At 47.5% G+C, this 19533-nt stretch overlaps 1 protein-coding gene across 3 annotated transcripts in view; it reads left to right on the top strand.

The window, feature by feature from the left end:
- TCF7 (transcription factor 7) overlaps window positions 1-19533 on the top strand; it is a 323065-nt gene that overhangs the window by 219952 nt on the left and 83580 nt on the right. For all 3 annotated transcript variants that reach the window (XM_086931528.1, XM_086931529.1, XM_086931530.1), the window contains exon 5: window positions 4135-4225. In XM_086931528.1, the coding sequence (XP_086787654.1) occupies window positions 4135-4225 (91 nt within the window). The remainder of the gene's footprint in view (window positions 1-4134; window positions 4226-19533) is intronic.

Raw genomic sequence — 19533 nt, 5'->3', positions numbered from 1 at the left:
CATCTTGTTACTTTTGTAATCCAGTACTAGTCTCCTGGGGACAGCACTGGGGTCTCAACTCAAAACAGGTAAGTAATTAGGTTTCAGTATTTCGTATGATTTTTAAAGAATATTTCTAGTTTTCAAAAGTAGACACTTCGAAGAATTTTCATAGAAAAGCAGACAATGGATTCCTATGAAGAAAATACAAGTTACTAGTAAACCGGCTAGGGATTACTTTTGCATTTCAGCACTGGGCTACAAGGTACAGTACTGGCTCCTCTCCTGATCACAGGTGAGTATTTATGAAATCGGAATTCGGATGATTTTATATGAATATTTCAAGTTTTCAGAAGTAGAGAGAAGATTTTTCGAGTCAAACCAATCAATGTTATTCAATGGCAGGTAAGTGGGTTACCGGTTTCCTGATGAGTTCTTGACTGGTGAAGTTGTGGTTCTGGGCATAGACTCAGTGGTCCCCCAGGGTCAGGTAGGTACAGTTGGTTCACCCTCAGCGGCGGCCGGGTGCAGAGGTAGGTAGGTCCAGTGTTATCCAATGGGGGGCGGGGGGCCGCCGGTTGGTGGCTGCTGGCTAGCAGGCCACACGGCTGTGGGAGATGGGCTCCTGGTCACTTGCTCAGGGCAAAGGGGGAAGCAGGATAGGACAAAGGTGGCACGGCCAGCGGTACTCGGGGGGGGGGGGGGGGAGGTGGGGGGGGGCTGGGTACAGGGTGCTTTTGAGCCATCAGGCGCTCAATGTTATCCAATGGAAAAGGTCACAAGGGAACAAAGGCTGCAGGCTCGGGGCGGAGACCCTCCAGGGGCGACCAGCACGCCGAGAGGTAAGTTGGGATCTTGGAGCACAAGTAGGTACCCCAAAGCGAAGCACAGGGGGCTGTAGGGCGCCGGGTGCAGGGGTGTCTTTGTGTGTAGGAAAATCTTACCCTCAGCTGGTCGCGGTTGCGGGGGGCCCCTGGTTCTGAGTCTGCGGGCGTCGTCTGGTTCGTCAAGGAGGGTCTTTGGGCACTAGAATTCAGGGCCCAGTCGCTGGGGGGGACGTCCTCGTGGTCTTGGATCACTCTGGCACGGGCCGGGCTCGGTGGGTGCAGAGCGGGTTTGTCCGAAGCTTCCTGGCTGGCACCAGGGGGGTTGTTGCAGCAGAGCCTCTGCTGATGGGAGTCCCAGTCTTTAAGAGGGTCAAGGCAGGCAGGTCCTCTGGGTGTCCCAAGGTTGCTGTCCGTAGGAGTCGCTGGGATTTATGCAGGAGCAGGTTCCAGGATCGACAGGTCGGTAGGGCTGGGGCCAAGTCAGTGTTGTCGTCCTGTTAGCAGCTGCGCAGCGGGTCTTCTTGATATTTCTTCTTTTGATATCGGGATCTGAGGAAGGAAGGTTCAGGGAGCCCATATATACTGAATTTAGGGGCGTTACAGTTAGGGCAAGGGCAGGGACCAATAGGTCCCTGTCCTGGGGTGGGTCCACCCCCTAGCCTTCTCCTCTCCTGTGGGAGGGGGGCAGGAGCCTAGCTGGGATTGGACTAGGCTCCCCATCTTCAAGATGGCCAGAGCCTGGGGTCATGCTTCACCTCGTCTCCCCCACCCGAGGGGTGGGGTTGGCACAGGCTGGCACAGTCCCCTTCCTGACGTAGTTTTTCCCACCAGTCTTCCCGCCAGAGTGGGGGGTCAGAACTGGTGGGGGCTAGTTGTTGGGTACAGCAAATGGTCTGGAGAAGCTCAGAGGTGGCATGCCTTTGAAGCTTCCCCCTGCCCATCCTGGGGGAGGAGACCTAGCACCTCGCCCAGGATGTGCATTGTTGCTGGCCCAGGAGAGCGGGGGGCTCTCTACCCAGGGGTCCAGCAACATGTCTGCTGTGTGGCAGCCTCTGCAGCCACTCAGCCCAGATGTGGATTGTAGGTTAGGTTTTCATAGGGCATCTCTAAGGTGCCCTCGGGTGCATTTTACATTAAATCCCATACTGGCATCAGTGCGGGTTTAATGTGCTGAGAAGTTTGGTACCAAATTTGTCAGTCTTCAGTGTAGCCTTTCTGGTGCTTTGGAGTTCGTAATGTCAACCTTCCAGCACCATATACTCTTAATGGCATCACTGCACTTACAGTGCCCAGGAATGGCCCTGGGTACTGTAGGGGCACAGGGCTCATGCACCTGTGCCCACACCTCTGGCATAGGGCACCCAGCTAGAGGGGTGACTGAAGTATGCCAGGGAAGTGGGTTCTGTGGGCATGGCACACAGGGTTGTGTGCAATGTCGACTTTTGGTTTAGCTCTGTACCTAGACACGCAGTCTGCAAAGGCAGTGCATGGGTGTCAGGGTACAGGGCCCCTGAGGGTGGCACAGTAAGTGCTGCAGTCTTCAGGAGTCTTCTCTGGTCATCACGCCCTGGGTACCTAGGGTACCATTTACTAGGGGCTGACAGGTGGCCGGAGATGCCAATTGGGTTTTAGTTTCAACACAGCTTTTAGGGAAGGAACACAGGCCCTGGGTACCTGGTTGGCAGGGACCCAGGGCACACTCAAAGCACATCAGCAGTTCAGAAACAAGTGGGGGCATACCAGTGCAAGAAAGATGGTACTTTCTCAGTCTGCTATTCAGATAATAAAAGGGCTGGGGGGCTCTATAATAGGCCATTATCCTGTGTACAAGGGACTGGTCTATAACCGTTTCTTTTATGTAACCCACCTCAATCTTCTCTTAAAATGTGTTTATCTCACGGAGTTGTTTTGCCACATTTTAAGTGGGTTTGGAGGTTGTCAGGGAGAGCAATTCTGATTACGGTCAGAAACATATTGTTACAAAAACATTGTTATTCCCTGAAAGTTATCACATAGTGGAGGTAAAGTATAAATGGTGTCTAATGTCCCAAACTTACACGGGTAAAGTACCAAGTCTAACAGGGTCCAAAATGCCCATCAACTGCAAGAGGCTAACATGCATTAAGACAAGGTTTAATGTGTTGTAAGCACACTAAAGCCAGACAGGAAATGAAGGTTTGGGCTGTATTGAATTGCATTCATTTTTATGTTTCGTTTCTATTTTAAATAAATGTTGGGTGGCAAAATAACCCTTCTTCTAGTCTTCTAGTGCATTTTCTCTGGTGGGTAAAGTGGGGACTTTAATAGCTGCTCCAATGCCACCCGAGCTTCTTTTGGCGTGGAGAAAAAAGGACGCAATTGAAGCCAAGGGAATCTTCAGTGCGGCCTCCTTTTATTTCTGTGAAACAAAGAAAACAACACTGAGCGGCCTTTAAGTGAAGCCACTGGGAGGAAGGGCAGGCTGATGGAAGGAGTGCACAATGGAGGCAGCTGGAGATGGGAGCAAGAGAGGAGAGGATGGATGGTGGGGGGAGCTGGAGACAGTGTGCAGAAGAGCAGAGTGAGAGCGACACCAGGAAGGCAGCAAGAGTGGACAGGGAGGGCTATGCTTGTAAAGTAGTCCTTCAAGCATTTGATGCAAGCACTTGAGTGAAGGCGGAAGGATACATCCTAAAAGCTAATAGCCTTACAGAGAGATGAAAACGCCCCTGGGCTGAGCCAAGACATCATTGACAGTCTCACACCAGTGGCTGAAAGGGGCTGGTCAGACAAAACCACAGGTTGAATGGTCCGACGTACAGTCCACTGTGTGTATATTTTACATAAGTCTGTTTGACCGCTGCACTGACAAAACCCAAACATAAAAGGGGAAAATTTAAAAACCAGACCGGAAATCAGTGAAGCCTACAGGCTTTGGTTAATTCAATGAAAGAAGCAGCCTTATGTCAGTAGTTCAATAGCTTTTAATTCCCTCTTCTCCAAAGAACTTGATCATTGAGGAGACGTCTTATGCAAGATACCTGCCTCTGCCAAAATGTAGCAGACTTAGGAAATGTAAATTTGCAATTTGTGCAACACTCCTATGGAAAACTTGAAGCATCAATCGGAGCATAGAGGCTAGGATGGTGTATAATCGAAATATTCAATATTTATTAAGTAATCATTCTACCGATATCAAGAGTGCTTGTTGCCAAAACCCAAATTTTCCCCACCATGCCCAATCATAACACACTTGTAAGTAAAAGATCCGACCCAATGTGTCCGAGTATTTAAGCACTTTTTGATGCCAAGTTTAACTTTTTAACTCACATGTTGGTCTTCTGCTTAGGTGTGCACCGATCTTCACAATCGCCTGATTTATCCGGCTTCTACTCCCTTCCTCCTGGCAGTGTTGGACAGATGACTCCTTCCATGGGCTGGTAAGTGTTTTTTGCCATGTGTGACCTTTGTAAGTCTCAAATCTTCACATGATAGCACTAATAAGGTATATAACATGATGTTGTACTTTTTCTACCTAACGAAAGTGACAAATTCTCCTTATATAACAAAATGCGTTTACATATGTGCCTGTACCCACTAGACAGTTGTTCATTAACTGCTTTCTGCCTCAAAAGTGAATCAGTTTCTTTAGTCCAGCCTGACTTCATCTTAGATTAGTCCCCATTGCTCCTTCAGCATTACGATCTGTCAAGAATTAAAATCACCAAACAATTACCGCACTTTGTTGAATCGGCTGCCGATTCACAACCACTGTAGTACTGCTGATTAAAGACTGCATTCAAACAAAGATCAAAGATATTTAGGTATTGAGTAACTATAAAAATGACACCCTCCAGTTTGACTGTCAAACACTTAGTCAATCGATCAGTCTTATGAAGAACGACTATTCACCTGTGAGGGTCTCCACGCGGGGTTGGGTGTCTACAGTTCAATCGAAGAGCAAGGTCTTGAGGTCCTTCCTGAATTGCTGCAGTGATGGAGAATACCTGGGTGTAGAGGCTGGGAGTTTCAAGTCTTCGCAGAGAGGTAGGAGAAGAATCTTCCTCCAGCCGTGGTGTTGTGGATCGGTGGGACGGTGGCCAAGGCCAATTGGGCTGAGCTGAGATGTCTGGGAGTGCAGAAGGAGAGGCGGTGGTTGAGGTACGCAGGCCTGGCATTGTGGAGTGCTTTGTAGGCGTGTGTAAAAAGCTTGAAGGAGATCCTCTTGTTGACCGAAAGACAGTGAAGGTCTCTCGTGGCCGGTGATGCGGTTGCAGCACAGAATGGTCAGGAAGAGTCTGGCTAAGGCGGTCTGGACGGTCTGCAGTTTGTTTTGGAGTTTCTGGGTTGGGGCCGGCCTAGAGTGCGTTGCTGTAGTTTAGTCTGCTGCTGATGAGTGCATGGGTGGCTATTTTCCTGGACTCTGCGGGGATCCACTTGAAGATCTTACGAAGGAGGCAGAGCATGTGGAAGCAGGAGGACGAGATGGCATTAATTTGGCGGTACATTGAGAGGGAGGAAAGCGTTACGAGCAAATGTAAAAAAAATATTTGCTCTGTATTGGTAGTATGAAGGAAAACTGCTTCCAAAATAATGCATTATACTGTATCTGTGCTTCAAAACACTATGGAAGTTTGTGTGCGATAACTGCCCTGACCCTCCAAAGGTTTTGGTATACAGGTCACTTCAGAGCCCTAGTTACAGTCCCAAAGGAATGGTGATAAACATGTACTGTCTTCTTGAAACGTACGTTGCTAACTGTGACAATCAGTGCAGGGTGAACATTAGATAGCTAAAAACAGGCATTAGCAAAGCCAACAGGTCTCGCAACGAGAACGTCTGTTGTCACAATAAACATCTATTTCAAAGGAGAAAAGGGCTTCTTTTAAGTGCTTTTGACATAGTAAAACATAGCTACAAATGGCAAGAGGTTCAACAGGGCAGAGGAAAAAATAAAAGTAGTGCCTCAATCACAGCGCGAGCAGAGGAAGGGCTACAATCAAGCTGAAGCAATCAGTACTTGGTCCATGCTTCAGCCAAAAGAAAAAGTGAAGCAAGAACATGACGGCCAGTTAGAAGGTAGAAAATAAGATTTACAATGAAGCCAACTAATGCTAAGCAATGGGTGGGCTGCAACCTCCTTCTATATCTCTCTCGGGTGAAAACACATGCAGCACATACACTGTCACAGGTGTACCCAACGAGTCATATGTGGAAAATTGACGAAGAGACAGCCATGCAAGTAAATGTTCACATTTTGAATAAAACGTGATCACACTCCTCTCAGTCACTTAGCATTCCTCAGGAGTTATTTGTAGAGAATTTATCAGACCGTCTGGAGTTCAACCTTTCGTATTCCGTTCATGTGGCTTCTACCATAACATTTTATAGAGTGCATATAAAAGCAATTTTTATCTGTGCCTTTTGAACCCTTTAGACTTTTAAGTGAATATCCTTACTTTGAAGTCTATGCACAACTGGCCAGACTGTTGACCGGTTAATAGGATTTCTCTTGTTCTCATGTTTAGACTTATGATGCGCTTCAATCTGACTATCAGACCGTATTTTCAGCCGGGATCCAGTTTTGGCTTACCAGCTGTGATCCAGTTCAGGTTTTCCAGCTGTGATCCTTTGCGAAGGTCATTTGATGGGTTTCAATTTGTTTCATCACTGGCTGACAGAGCCTAGAGCTCCCGACACACGCTTCTCATGAAAGTTATGTCTTCGGCATTCTTTCTTAGCCTCTGCATTAGACATGAGAAGGAGGCTCCGACATCACCTGCTCTGCAGCTCTTGAGTGACACTGTTTCTAGACTGGACAGTAATGCGAAAGAAAACATGTGTTTGCAAACAAAGATAAGTATGCGTGCTCAGGAAATTAAACTGTCATTCCAAACTTCCTTTAAATGTAGGAAAGAATGAGTCTTGCTACTTTTTCCACCCACACCTACAGTACAGTCCTAGTGATTGAATCCCCTGGCTCACATATCAAATTAAACTTGTGAACATTCTTGGTGTCCCTTCAATGTTGGGGTCTACAGTGTGAGACTGGCGAAAGCTACACAAAGTCATGAAAGGTGAGACTTCTTTGATGGTAGGGTTCAGTGACCGCTTTCAGAGGAGAGCATGCCTCCCCAGTTAGCTAGATAGCTGTGTGATTGGAATGCCTTTGTCCGTATTCAGTGACTTTTTGTCTTTACTCACGGAAAAACAATGTATGAGCGTAAACCATTCTTAAAGACTGGTAATGAGTTCAGTTTGTGTGAGGGAGGGATAGCCTCATCTGAGAACACAATAGTACAAACTTACATTTCCATATTCAATCACTTTAAATGGAGAAAAAAATAATTGCAATGTTTAACCTGTGTCCAAGGGCTTTATCAAGCACATAAGCTTTACACCACCATCTACGGGTTCTTTCTACTAATCACACATTCAGTTCTGATCATCGTTTTCTGGTGATTACATCTTCAATTTATGTATAGATTTGTTACAACTCTCAAAGAACCATATTTTTCCTATTTTGTGTGATATGGGCTAAATTCTAAAGGGATTTTTACCTGGTTTACAATGCAAGAAGCACTCCATGTATGCATCAGCCAGTAGGAAAAACTGCCCCAATTGAGTGCATTTTTTTAGGTATTGGTGTGAGCTCACTAGATACTTTCCCATCATCTCTCAAGCAATGAGTACTTTCTGGGTAATGATCTCAGTAGCCCAGAAGTATTGTATTGTATTATAGCATTTGTATAGCCTTTAGGTAGCCTTTCCTTTCAATAACCTTAAAGGAACAGAGGCACTGTTCCATAGGAAGAGAGTTGGTGTCCCAGTCAGCAGATTTGGCCTGTTTAGTGGCCTGAGGGCCCTGCTTGTGACTTTCCAGAATGTGTTCAGAGCTCCTGTCTGTGCAAACAGTCTCAGCTTTCGGCTCTCAGTTCTTAGCACCCTGGAGGTGTGAAGATTCCTTTCCCCAACACTTCTTTGTATTTAGCGAATACTCTTTTCAGATTTATTTTTTTAACGATAGGCGTCTTATTGGTTGTTATTAAAAATAAAAAAATCAACATGCACCATCACCTACATCTGTGAAACATTTTGTTTGAAATGCATATATAAGTATTTGCCAAAAGAATCGTTAAACAATTTGAAAAATTGTTAACTGTTTGAATTGCATATATAAGCAATTGCTTAGCTAACAAATCATACAAAAACAAACATTAAACAATAATTGTGTGCTACCAACACTGAGAAAACAGTGCTTTCTGCAGATGTCCTGCCAATATTTGCCCCCATTTAGACTACTAGATGCTGGTTTTCAACTCTCAAGGTGCACTGAAACCAGCTAACGAGGCCACAGTACCAGTGCTATCTCCCTATAAAAATTATGTTCAAATTAGCACTCTCAATTGACAAGGACTTTACCCCTCTTATAAGTCCCTAGTATATGGTACCAATAGTACCCAGGGCATGGAGGGTAAAGGGGCCACAGAGCATGCAGCAATGTTTGTACCACCCTTAGCGATGCAAATAAACTACTGACAGCAGGCCTGCCATTGTAGACTGCAGGAGCAGTGCAAACTTCTTGAACTCGACGTTACCCTCACTGTGTGGCAAAGTCAATGCACTGTTTTTGATAAATGCGAGTCACCCTTAAGAAGGCCTCCTAAAGCCCAGGAGGCAGGGTGCATTATACCAAAGGTGCGGACATGTAAGTGCAAGTTATATGTCCCTTATGTGCCCTTTATCATTAAAGTGATTACATCAAACAGGGGCAGCCCTATTCCCCAGACCCTGGGGCCAATGAACAATATAACTGCTACAATGGCTCAGGGAAAATAATTAATGTAAAAAAGGGAAAGAAAACTCTGATAATGTAACAATCACAGGAGAGTGTGACTCGGTGCAACAATGGAAGCAAAAAAAACTGAAAGTAAGGTACCCACAATAGATTCTTGTAGAAAGCTTTGTTGTTGTTAGAAATATTTTGTCTAAAACTTGAATAAAACAAAATCCAATATAAACATACAATTGGCGCTCACAAGGTTACACACAGCAAACCTAATGATACAAATCACAGTGGAAACAAAAAACATACACAATGGCAGAGGAAAAGAATGCAAATATTTGTCTGTATTATAACAAGATCAGAATGCAATGTATGCTTCCTCTTGGTTTCCCAAAGGAAAGCGTAAACAGCGTTTCGACCATGATTTGTTAGGTCATCATCAGGCCATAGAACAATGTCTGAGAGCAACCATCAAATTCAATATGTAAATAAAAAATAACCTATGGAATTGGGGGGGGGGGCAAAACTAAATATTTACAAACAAAAGACCCAACCAAGGGCCAGGCTAATTGGAATTGAGCCCAACACAAAACGAGGTCAGTGTGTCATGCATACCCAAATGACTGAGCAAAATTGAAAAAGGAAAAAAGAACCGTCACTAGCTAAACTGGAGAAAGTTGTGAAATTAAATTGTGAAGAGACAACTGATATCACCAATCAATAAACAGACTAAATCCATAGGCATACTGACCACACTCTCATAACTAATCTTTGAGTTTCCATTTCAGACATCCTAATGGGCCATCAATGGGTGACCTCAACATCAACACCTGGTGTAACAAGCCTTAACTGCAGCACGCTGCCTCACTCATCTTATACTTCAGCCCTTAACCTCCACCAACTAGTTATTGGACTGAATTACTCTGCTGTCCATGTTCTTGACACACTAGTAGCCTCAAATGGCCTGCTGTCCGAGATTAGAATCAATCCTGCCACCTGGTGTGATCATGGTATCATCAACCTTGACCTCATCCTTCCTATTCTACCACCTCTCAATTGGTCTGTTGTACAAATGCACTTACCAAACCATGAAAGAACCCCAACCTGGGCATATTTTGGATAGAACTGTTTAAGTGGCTGCAGGACCTTCTGAAGACCATCAATCAGTTCCACCAAAGGGTCATGGACGTTTCTGACAGCGTGTCCCCTAATTAGCTCCTGAAATTGACCGTGCCATGGACTCTTCATACCAAACCAAAGAGCTCTTAAAGTCCCCTCTAGCTTCTAAAACTGAGACTGAAAGTTAAACTGTGAAAGATACTCTAAGAATCTCTGCAACTCACTTTCCAAACATTTCCTCGAAAAAGCAAACAGCCTTGAGACCCAATTTCAATTGAAACAGTTGGTAACATTCCTCGCAAGCAATATCTTTGCACCAGAACTAAAACTATTCACATTAAACACAATTACGAGTAAATTAAACCAATGAACAAATAACGCCTTTTCCATTGCTGGATCGTTAAGCCACTCCTAAAGGAATTCGAAAACCTCCTCTTAGCATAATCTGCAGTCATACTGGCCAGAGCAATTGTTAGCTCATCCCATTTCAACTAGACAGTTTCTGGACAATGTCATTTTTTTTTTTTACATGGGAGCGTGACCAGGGCGAGGACCCAACAAGATGCATCCTTGCTGCGCTCGGGCCTCGCGTCTGAGTCTGAGCCACGAAATGCCTAGATTAGATGGGGGGGGGGGACACAGCGGAACAGCCCAGGGTGCAATCTTAAAACTCAAATCAGCTTACAGGTGTAGTTTTGCAGCGTGAATCTTTCTGGATTCACTATGCTGTGCATATTCCGCGGTCTTGTGGTTGGGTCCGGATTCGTAGTCTTTTCTTTTTTTTTTTTTTTTTTTTTTTTTTTTTTTTGTAGCCCTTGTGGGCGTCGGCGTCACACCTCCTCGGGTGCATTTCCGGTGACGTCGGCATGCTTCCTGCGGAAGCTCCCACTCTTGGGCGCCATCTTCAGATTCTTTTTTCCGCGGTCGGTTCTGGATCGTTCCCGTTGGGCTCCAGGCATTTTTGGAGAAAATACTGAAAAGAGTGGAAGTTGGAGTAGATACTGGAAGAAGAAGACTAAGGAAGACTTCACAGAACATTGACGAGGAGAAAAGAAGGTGAAAACCTCGAACTTCCACGATCGTCGACGTCCACGCGGTCAGGGAGGCCTGAACGCACGAGGATGGACAACACGCCGTTCAAGTTCTGCCCGAACTGCAGACAAGTACGCGCAGAAGGACCAGCACCCGGTTTGCAACCTTTGCCTACCGGTAGAACACAGAAGCGAGGACTGCAACGCCTGCGCCGTCTTCGCCCAGAAGACCCTTCGTGTGAGGAAGAGACAGAGGGTAGCACACGCCGCCCTCGAAGGAAAATCCCCGACGCCATCGCTGTACGAGCTGGGGATGTCCTCGGAGGAGGAGGACAACGCTGCCGCCGAAGACGACAGCTACACGGTCGTAGACACCGATTACAAGAAGACGCCTGATAAAGTAGGAGACTCGACGTCCCACAAGAGCACGAGAGACTCTGAGTCTCGAAAGTACGAGGCCAAGAGCCCGAAGGCGCCGACGCAGCGACATCTGCCATCCGCGACCACAAGCAGGCCCAGCGGATCCTCGGAGAAGGAGTCCCTGGCGCCGAAAGCTGTTGAGCAGCAGAAAGCGTCGAAGATCGTCGCCGAAAGGGACCGATCGACGTCGAGGGAAAAAGACCCTAAAGCCTCGGCACCGTCCAAGGACCCGAAAGCCAGTTCGACGTCCAAGCCGTCGACGCCGAAAATCTTGCCGCCGAACCAGACGACGAAAAGAGGGGCTGAACGTTCCGAAGCCGAAAACTCGGCCGAGATGGAAAGGAAGAGGCGTCGGCTAGAAGCCGAGATGGCAAGCCTCTTGCAGCGGAGAAAAGATGTCGCCGCCGAGATAAGTGCCTTCACGATTCCACACAAGACCAAGCACGTCGTGCTAGATCTGGTCGAGGAGGAAGAAGAACATGTCGACGACCATGTGCCTAGCGACGAGATGGTCGACGACCAGGAAGGTGAAGAGAATCCCTACGAGGATTACAGCCATGAGGACGATGAGGGCAATAGGTTGGACGCCGAGTCGGCCACCTCTGACCCACGCGAGGAGGATTACCTAGACGTCGACACCGAGAGCCCGGAAGAGGCGGTCGACTCATACCCCTTGAGACCCTCGCCGCCGGACGACATCGGGGCATACAACTCGGCGATACAATCTGCTGCAACTGCATTCAAGCTAAAGCTCAACGAGGAAAAGCAGAAAGCAGACTTCCTGCTAGAGACATTGCTCCCAACACAAACAAGAAGCCAGTTCCTGCCAATGCTCGAGAGCGTCTTGGCTCAGGGAAAGGAAGCGTTCAAAGAGCCCGCAACATGTAAGGCGGTAACTCCCAGAACAGAGAAAAAATACAAACACTCCTCGAAGGACCCGGCCTACATTCGAGGCGAGGTCTCCGCCGACTCCATTATCATGGCCACAGCTAGGAAGAGGGCGAGCGTATCCACTACCTCGTGCCCACCACCGGATAAGGAGAGCAAGAGGATGGATCTGGTGGGGAGAAGGATCGAGCGAAATGCCGCGACCCACTGGCGAATGGCTAATTCCAACGCCCTGTTAAACAGGCACATGTATCAGACCATGGAGGGGCTGGGACAGTTGGTGAAGGACCTACCCCAGGATGCCAGGCAGAAGGCCGAAAAATTGATCGAAGAAGGGAAAAACGCGGCAAATTCTTGCCTTAAGACGGCCCTGGACGGGGCAGACACCGCCAGCAGGCTCATGAGAATGGGTGTCACGGAAAGGAGGCACGCCTGGCTCAGGATCTCAGGGTTCAAACCCGAGGTACAACACAGTATCCTGAACACACCGTTCAACGGCGAAACGCTTTTCGGAGCAACAGTTGACGAGAAACTATGCCAACTCAAAAAAGATAACGAGACGGCAAGATCCATGGGGGCATTGCAGTTCAGAGGCAACAGGAGAGGCACCCCGGCACGGAGGCCCGGCGGGAGAGGTGGAAACCAGCCAGGTACATCGCACCAGGCCTTCCAGCAGACGCACCAGGCAGACTTGCAGGCTCAGCAAGGTCACCAGAAGCAGTCCTGGCAGTACCAGCCAAGAGGTCAGTCCTTTCGAGGGAGGAATGGACGTGGCCAGAATAGAAGAGGGGGGCAGCAGCCCACCTCGAAGTGACTTCAGAGACCTCCGGGTCCGACCACAGAAAGGATCCCAGGGGGCACCACGTACGAAGGGGTCAGGACAATCTAAACACCTACGACCACATGACACCAGTGGGAGGAAGATTAAAGTTCTATCTCCAAGAATGGAGAGAAATCACATCAGACAAATGGATCCTAAACATCATCCAATTCGGATACTGCTTGGAGTTGGAGAGAAAGCCAACAAACAGAAAACCAAGGGGAAAGCCACCAGCGAGAGAACAGCTGGCGAGGCTTCAGGAAGAAGTGCAAGAACTTCTACAAAAACAGGCCATAGAAAGAGTTCCCTTCAGGGAAAGGAACAAGGGAATATACTCAACGTACTTCCTAGTACCAAAGGTCGACGACAAGATGAGACCCATCCTAGACCTAAGGTTCCTCAACAAATTCATAAGAACACAAAAGTTCAAAATGACCTCTCTGCAGGAGGTGCTGCCACAATTGCAGGTCGGAGACTTCATGGTCACGATAGACCTCAAGGACGCCTACTTTCACATACCGATGAACGAGAAGCACAAGCATATGCTCAGGTTCGCAATCGGAGGGGGCCACTATCAGTTCACAACGCTGGCCTTCGGACTGAAATCAGCACCAAGGGTATTCACGAAGTGCCTCGCGGCAGTCACAGCGCACTTACGAAGACAGGGGATACACGTATACCCTTACCTGGACGACTGGCTGGTGAAAGCAAACTCGTACCAGAAGTGCAAGCAGCATGCACATACAGTGACGAGCACGCTCATAAACCTGGGGTTCTCCGTCCATTGGAAGAAATCATCGATGGAGCCGGAGCAAGTGAAGATCTTCCTGGGGGCAGAGATCAACACTTTACAGGGAAAATTGTTCCCCAGCGAGAAGAGAGCAAGGGCACTGGTCAAGGAAGCTCGCCTCTACCGGAAGGGACAAGCTCGGACAGTGAGGACTGCGAGCAAGATCGTGGGGATGATGGCATCGTGCATCCACCTAGTGCCGAATGTGCGGCTCCACATGAGACCCATGCAAGAATGGCTCCAGGAACAATGGTCACAGGCTTCTGGCAGTTGGGAGGATCTTGTGGTGGTGACGCACGCAGTGCAGAAGGAGATGACATGGTGGGCCTTGGAGAACTTAACAAGGGGACTGCCTCTAACACTCCCAACTCCGACAGTGACCATCACCACGGACGCATCCCTGAAGGGATGGGGCGCTCACATGGAGGAACTCAAAGTGAGGGGTCTTTGGACGCCGGCAGATGCGACAAAGCACATCAATTACCTCGAATTGAAGACAATCTTCTTTGCACTGAAAGCCTTCCAGACAAGACTGTACAGGCAAAGGGTGTTGCTACAGACAGACAACACTACGGCGATGTTCTACATAAACAAACAGGGTGGAACACAGTCGACAACGCTCTCGACGCTGGCGCAGGAGATATGGAGGTGGGCCATCCCTCTCCAGATAGACCTGCTAGCCATACACCTACCAGGGAAGGAGAACATTCAGGCAGACTGGCTGAGCAGACAGACCTCGGCATCCCACGAGTGGGAGCTCAATGCTCAGGAGACGAGGAGGCTGTTCAACAGGTGGGGAACGCCATCAGTGGACCTGTTTGCAACACGCCAGAATGCGAAATGCCGAAACTTCGCATCCAGACAACACGAAGAAGGGTCCCTTGGGAATGCCCTATGGATAGATTGGTCCGGGAAATTTGCGTCCGCTTTTCCCCCGATACCACTGATACACAGAGTACTGAACAAGTGCAGAGCGAGCACCATGACCCTGATACTGGTCGCGCCACAGTGGGCGAGACAGACATGGTACTCGCAAATCATGGAGATGGCGCAGTGTGCACCCCACAGGTTCGGCCGAAGAAAAGACCTGCTCTCCATGCAGAACGGAGAGGTGCTGCACCCAGAACCGGAGAGCATGAGCCTGGTAGCATGGCTCCTGAGGACATAGAGTTCGCACATTTGAGACTGCCAGAGAGCACCCTCAGGGTCCTTCGGGAGGCACGAAGGCCCAGCACAAGGAAGTGTTTGTCACAAAGTGGAAAAGATTCACGATGTGGTGCAAGAGGGAGAGACTCCACAATAAAATGAGAAAGGACTCCACTGTACTGAAGTACCTGACACACTTGCTGGAGAAAAATCTCAGCTCGTCCTCCTTAAGAGTTCACCTGGCGGCCATAGTGGCATACACAAGGGGTGAGATGGGCAGAAGCTTCTTCACATCACAAGTTGTAAAGAGGTTCCTGGAAGGAGCAAAAAGGATTGCACCACCCAAGCGGGTGCCACCACCGCCATGGAACCTAAACGTAGTCCTGACGGAACTCATGAAGGAGCCCTTCGAGCCGCTTCACAAGGCCTCCTTGAAGATGCTAACTATGAAAACTGCTTTCCTGGTTGCTATTACGTCCTTACGCAGAGTGAGCGAGCTGCAAGCGCTAACACTACAGGAGCCCTACTTACAAATACACAATGACAGGGTGGTGATGAGGACCGACCCACACTTCATGCCGAAGGTGGTGTCCAAGTTCCATATGAACCAGTCCATACAGATTCCAAGTTTTTTCCAAAAACCAACCACTAGCGCAGAGCGAGCTCTGCACACCCTGGACGCCAGAAGGGCGGTCATGCATTACATTGAAAGGACAAAAGGACACAGGAAAACCAAACAGTTCTTTGTGTCGTTCGCCAACTGTTACATGGGCAAGGCAGTGACTAAGACCACTATTGCACGATGGATCGCGCAAACAATCCAGCTCTGCCACAAAAGGGCAGGAGAAGAACTGGCAGAGGGGGCACGCGCCCACTCCACTAGAAAGAAGGGGGCTACAATAGCCTTCCTGGCCAATACACCCATACAAGACATATGCCTGGCGGCAACATGGGCTTCGGTGCACACATTCACGAAGCACTATTGCGTGGATGTTCAGATGAACAAAGAAGCACAAGTCTGACAAAGGGTGCTCCAGCATATATTCAGAAACCAGAGCTCATCTTCCACCCAGCCGCCACGGAAATGAGAAACCGCTACGAAATCTATGCACAGCATAGTGAATCAAGAAAGATTCACGCTGCAAAACGAATAGTTTCTTACCTGTCGGTGTAGTTTTGCAGCTTGAAGATCTTTCTGGATTCACTAGCGAACCCACCCACCTCCACCAGAAAGATGAGGCTAGAGAGAGAAGAGGTGGTCAAAAAAAAAGAAGTAAGACAATATAAGGACAAGTGGTAAAGAAATTATCACCTGATTAGAACATTGCCATTGCTTCGGAAAAGAAAGAAATACGGAAAAAAGAATCCGAAGATGGCGCCCAAGAGTGGGAGCTTCCGCAGGAAGCATGCCGACGTCACCGGAAATGCACCCGGGGAGGTGTGACGCCGACGCCCACAAGGGCTACAAAAAACAAACAAAAAAACAAAGAAAAGACTACGAATCCGGACCCAACCACAAGACCGCGGAATATGCACAGCATAGTGAATCCAGAAAGATCTTCAAGCTGCAAAACTACACCGACAGGTAAACTACTCGGTACTAACTGGGAAGCTGGTGGCTATGCAGAGAAGAACGTGCAGCTTTTTCAAGACGGCAGCGGACATGTTGAGAATGGTAGCGGACTGAGCCCTGGGAGGTAGTTCAGCTTTAATAGTGCTTTGTGCCAAAAAGTGACCCCGGTGAGTAAATTAAACTTAATTAGCTTACCAGCCCCTCCAAAACTATCAGTTGCATTAATTAAATGCACGTCTGTGCCAAGACACCAGCAAATAATTATAGAGCTAGAGGCTCTGAAGGGTGCCAAAAGGCCAGTCTATAAGAACAGTGACGGGCACGAGGCTGTGTGGTGGGAGCCCACTACGTACTTGACCAGTTCTGTAGTCCAGACATTGGAGGGCAGGACTGCTTGGGAGCCCACTACTTACATGGAGAATGAGATTGTTTGTTGTCCACGTCCAAAAAGCTAAAAGTATAGAGCAGGCTACATGGCATTGAATGGAATTGGGCTGACTCCAAGACCAGAACTAGTATCACATAGGGATATTTGATTTCGAAGTGAGTGACCTGAGGGCTTGATTAAAGAGCTGCCGCTCGAGACACGTCTAACTTGGATGAGTTCTGGCCATGACGCTAGAGGCACTGTGCTGCCAACTAGCGCAGGCTGAGGACAGGAGAACTCAGGCTGAAGGACATGGCAAGTATTTGACTGGGCCCGAATTCCATTTGTGGTTCGGAAGGCTTGACCCCATAGTGCGGCTAGTTCCAGAACTGGTTTTACAAAACTTAAGAACTTTCTGTGGCAGTGTCACTTCTTGTAGATTCGTCTCGCTGGAACTGATACTACTCTAGACTAATAGGGTACCTCCTCTTGTACTCTTGGGGACTCAGACTGACGAGCAGCAAAACCCCCAAACCTAAGAAAAACAAAGAGTATAAAACAACTTTTAAAGAACATGTTGAGGTAAAAGATCCCTATGAATCCGAGATCCTCAGAGGCTCAAGATAGAAAGACCACTCTCAGACACGAGTCATGAAAAGTGACATTCTCTTGATGCGCAAATGTTATCCTTGCATCAAGATCTGTTGAAATCCACTTTGGAACCTGATCATAATGTACAGAAAGCGGAATCCAGTCTGTATCTATTAGAGAGATTAATGTCCGAACAGGATCATGAACAGGATAAATTGTTGTAGAGGGTGGTAGGCCTGGCGTCTTGGCGTGGTGGAAGGGCTCAAGGATAGAGAGGAGTGTGGACGTAAAAGATCAGAATCTGTGCCATTAACCCCGGGGTTACTGGGGATGAGGTGCAGTCATCTTATGATGCTCTTCTACAGTGTGTTGACAAAACCCTATGATTTTGACAGTGATCTGGGTAGTACACCGTTTTGTCAAATTTTCAGATTCGTTCAAGTCCACTCCCAGTGTTTAAGCTCAAAGAATCCCCAATCACTGCTGCAAAACTGAATAGAGATTCAGTCTCCCGGTGATAAAATGGTTTTACTTCAAGATGTTTAGTTGACAACACTGGAAAGAGAGGATACTTTGGTCATGTCACTTCAATTCTTAGACGGAAAGGAATCCCTTACTGGTGGGGGATTGCAGTACACCTTTGATAATCCCTCGAGGCCAGGGTATTATGCACACCTGCTGAGGCTCACAAGCATCTTAGCATAGGCGATCCCACTGCAGTGACTGAGGTCACTAATGGAATCGTAAGCAGGATTGGCTCTTGCCCTGGACTCTCACGGGGTCTAGTCCTTTCATGCCTCAGCTATGGCGTTCGCTTTATAATGTGTTCCTACGGCACCAAGTCTAGAAATTACAGTGGGTCCAGAAGGTCACTGCAAGATAAGTTGTACACGTAAATAAATGTGATATCACCAATCCAGGCCTTAGAGTGGCTCCCCTTTCCTAAAATATAATTCATAACTTTGTGCATTGCCCACTGGCCAATATGCGCAGCAGGACAACGATTTCTACAATCTGAACGTGGCCGCTAGTGCCAAAGAATGAAACTCCAATCCAAAATGGCTGCACTCTTGACCATCCTTCCTTTTTAAAACATAACTACGTGGGCAAACCTTCTCTGTGCAGACATCCAACTCTAGAACTCGATTCCCAATAAAATTAAGTAATCCACAGTACCTTAGAATGAGGAATGTCACTCTAGACTTGTCTGTTTCCTGAAATGTAGTGTGAACAGGAAGTAACAGGAAGCTCTGCTGGTGTATGTAGACACACTGCTTTCCCATCTCTGATACTTCTTTGCTGCGTTCGTCATGAAATGCTGTGTTCTAACATGTCTGCTGCAACACTGCTGGAGCACACCTCCAATCCTCAAGAATGACACCAAGACATGAAGTCCACTGGCAACTATGCAATCTCTTCCCTGAATCCATACATCATAAACGGGCTGGGGCTTGTCCACCCTGAAAGCACTTTCAGCCTCTCGTGTGGTAGGAACTTACCGCCTTAATAGCAGTGCAGTGCAGTACAGTACAGCAATGTTTCTCTAAAGTGAAAGGGCAGCCATGTCTGCTTATACCGCCCTGTTCTGTTTATACTGTTAAACTATCCGCCCATGTCATTCATGACATAAGGCTGAATACGGTTTTCTAAGCACTCCCAGTTTCATCATATCTGGGATAGGAGGCAGGGAAGTATTCAGGATCAGGTCATGTGACATGATGGCATCTCGAGGATTTGAACTCTGGTTTCCTTGTTTCAGGGTTGACTATTTAAGTAGTTTGCTATATTTTCATCCAATTCTGCCGGTGCCCTCGACCTTTTGGAATTATGTATACCAATTTTGCTAAAATTGACAACTAAAATAGTTTCAACCTATGTTTCTGCACTGTGTCCATGATTCTGATTTTTGCTGGCAATATTCACAAAAACACTGGTTCGTTTGCAAAAAAGAAAGCACGCATCATGTTGCCATTTATTGACAAATTGGCCACCCAACTTAATGTGCAGTGTTAAGAATTTTTAAAGAAACAACGAAAGTTAGGATATAGACATACCATGCATTCAACGCATTCCCTGTTTCTAATTGAACATTTCGTATTGTAGAATGGAAAATCACAAACGCTGACCTGCTACTTGTGATCGTAGCGATTACCTCTTTAACATGGGTATCAATTAAACCATTAGTTAGGCTAGACTGCAATTTATTTGGTTTGTCTA

Source organism: Lissotriton vulgaris, chromosome 7, assembly GCF_964263255.1.
Source record: "Lissotriton vulgaris chromosome 7, aLisVul1.2, whole genome shotgun sequence".
Classification (NCBI taxonomy): domain Eukaryota; kingdom Metazoa; phylum Chordata; class Amphibia; order Caudata; family Salamandridae; genus Lissotriton; species Lissotriton vulgaris.
Note: the sequence above shows the minus strand (reverse complement) of the source record. Positions and strands in the feature narration are given on the sequence as shown.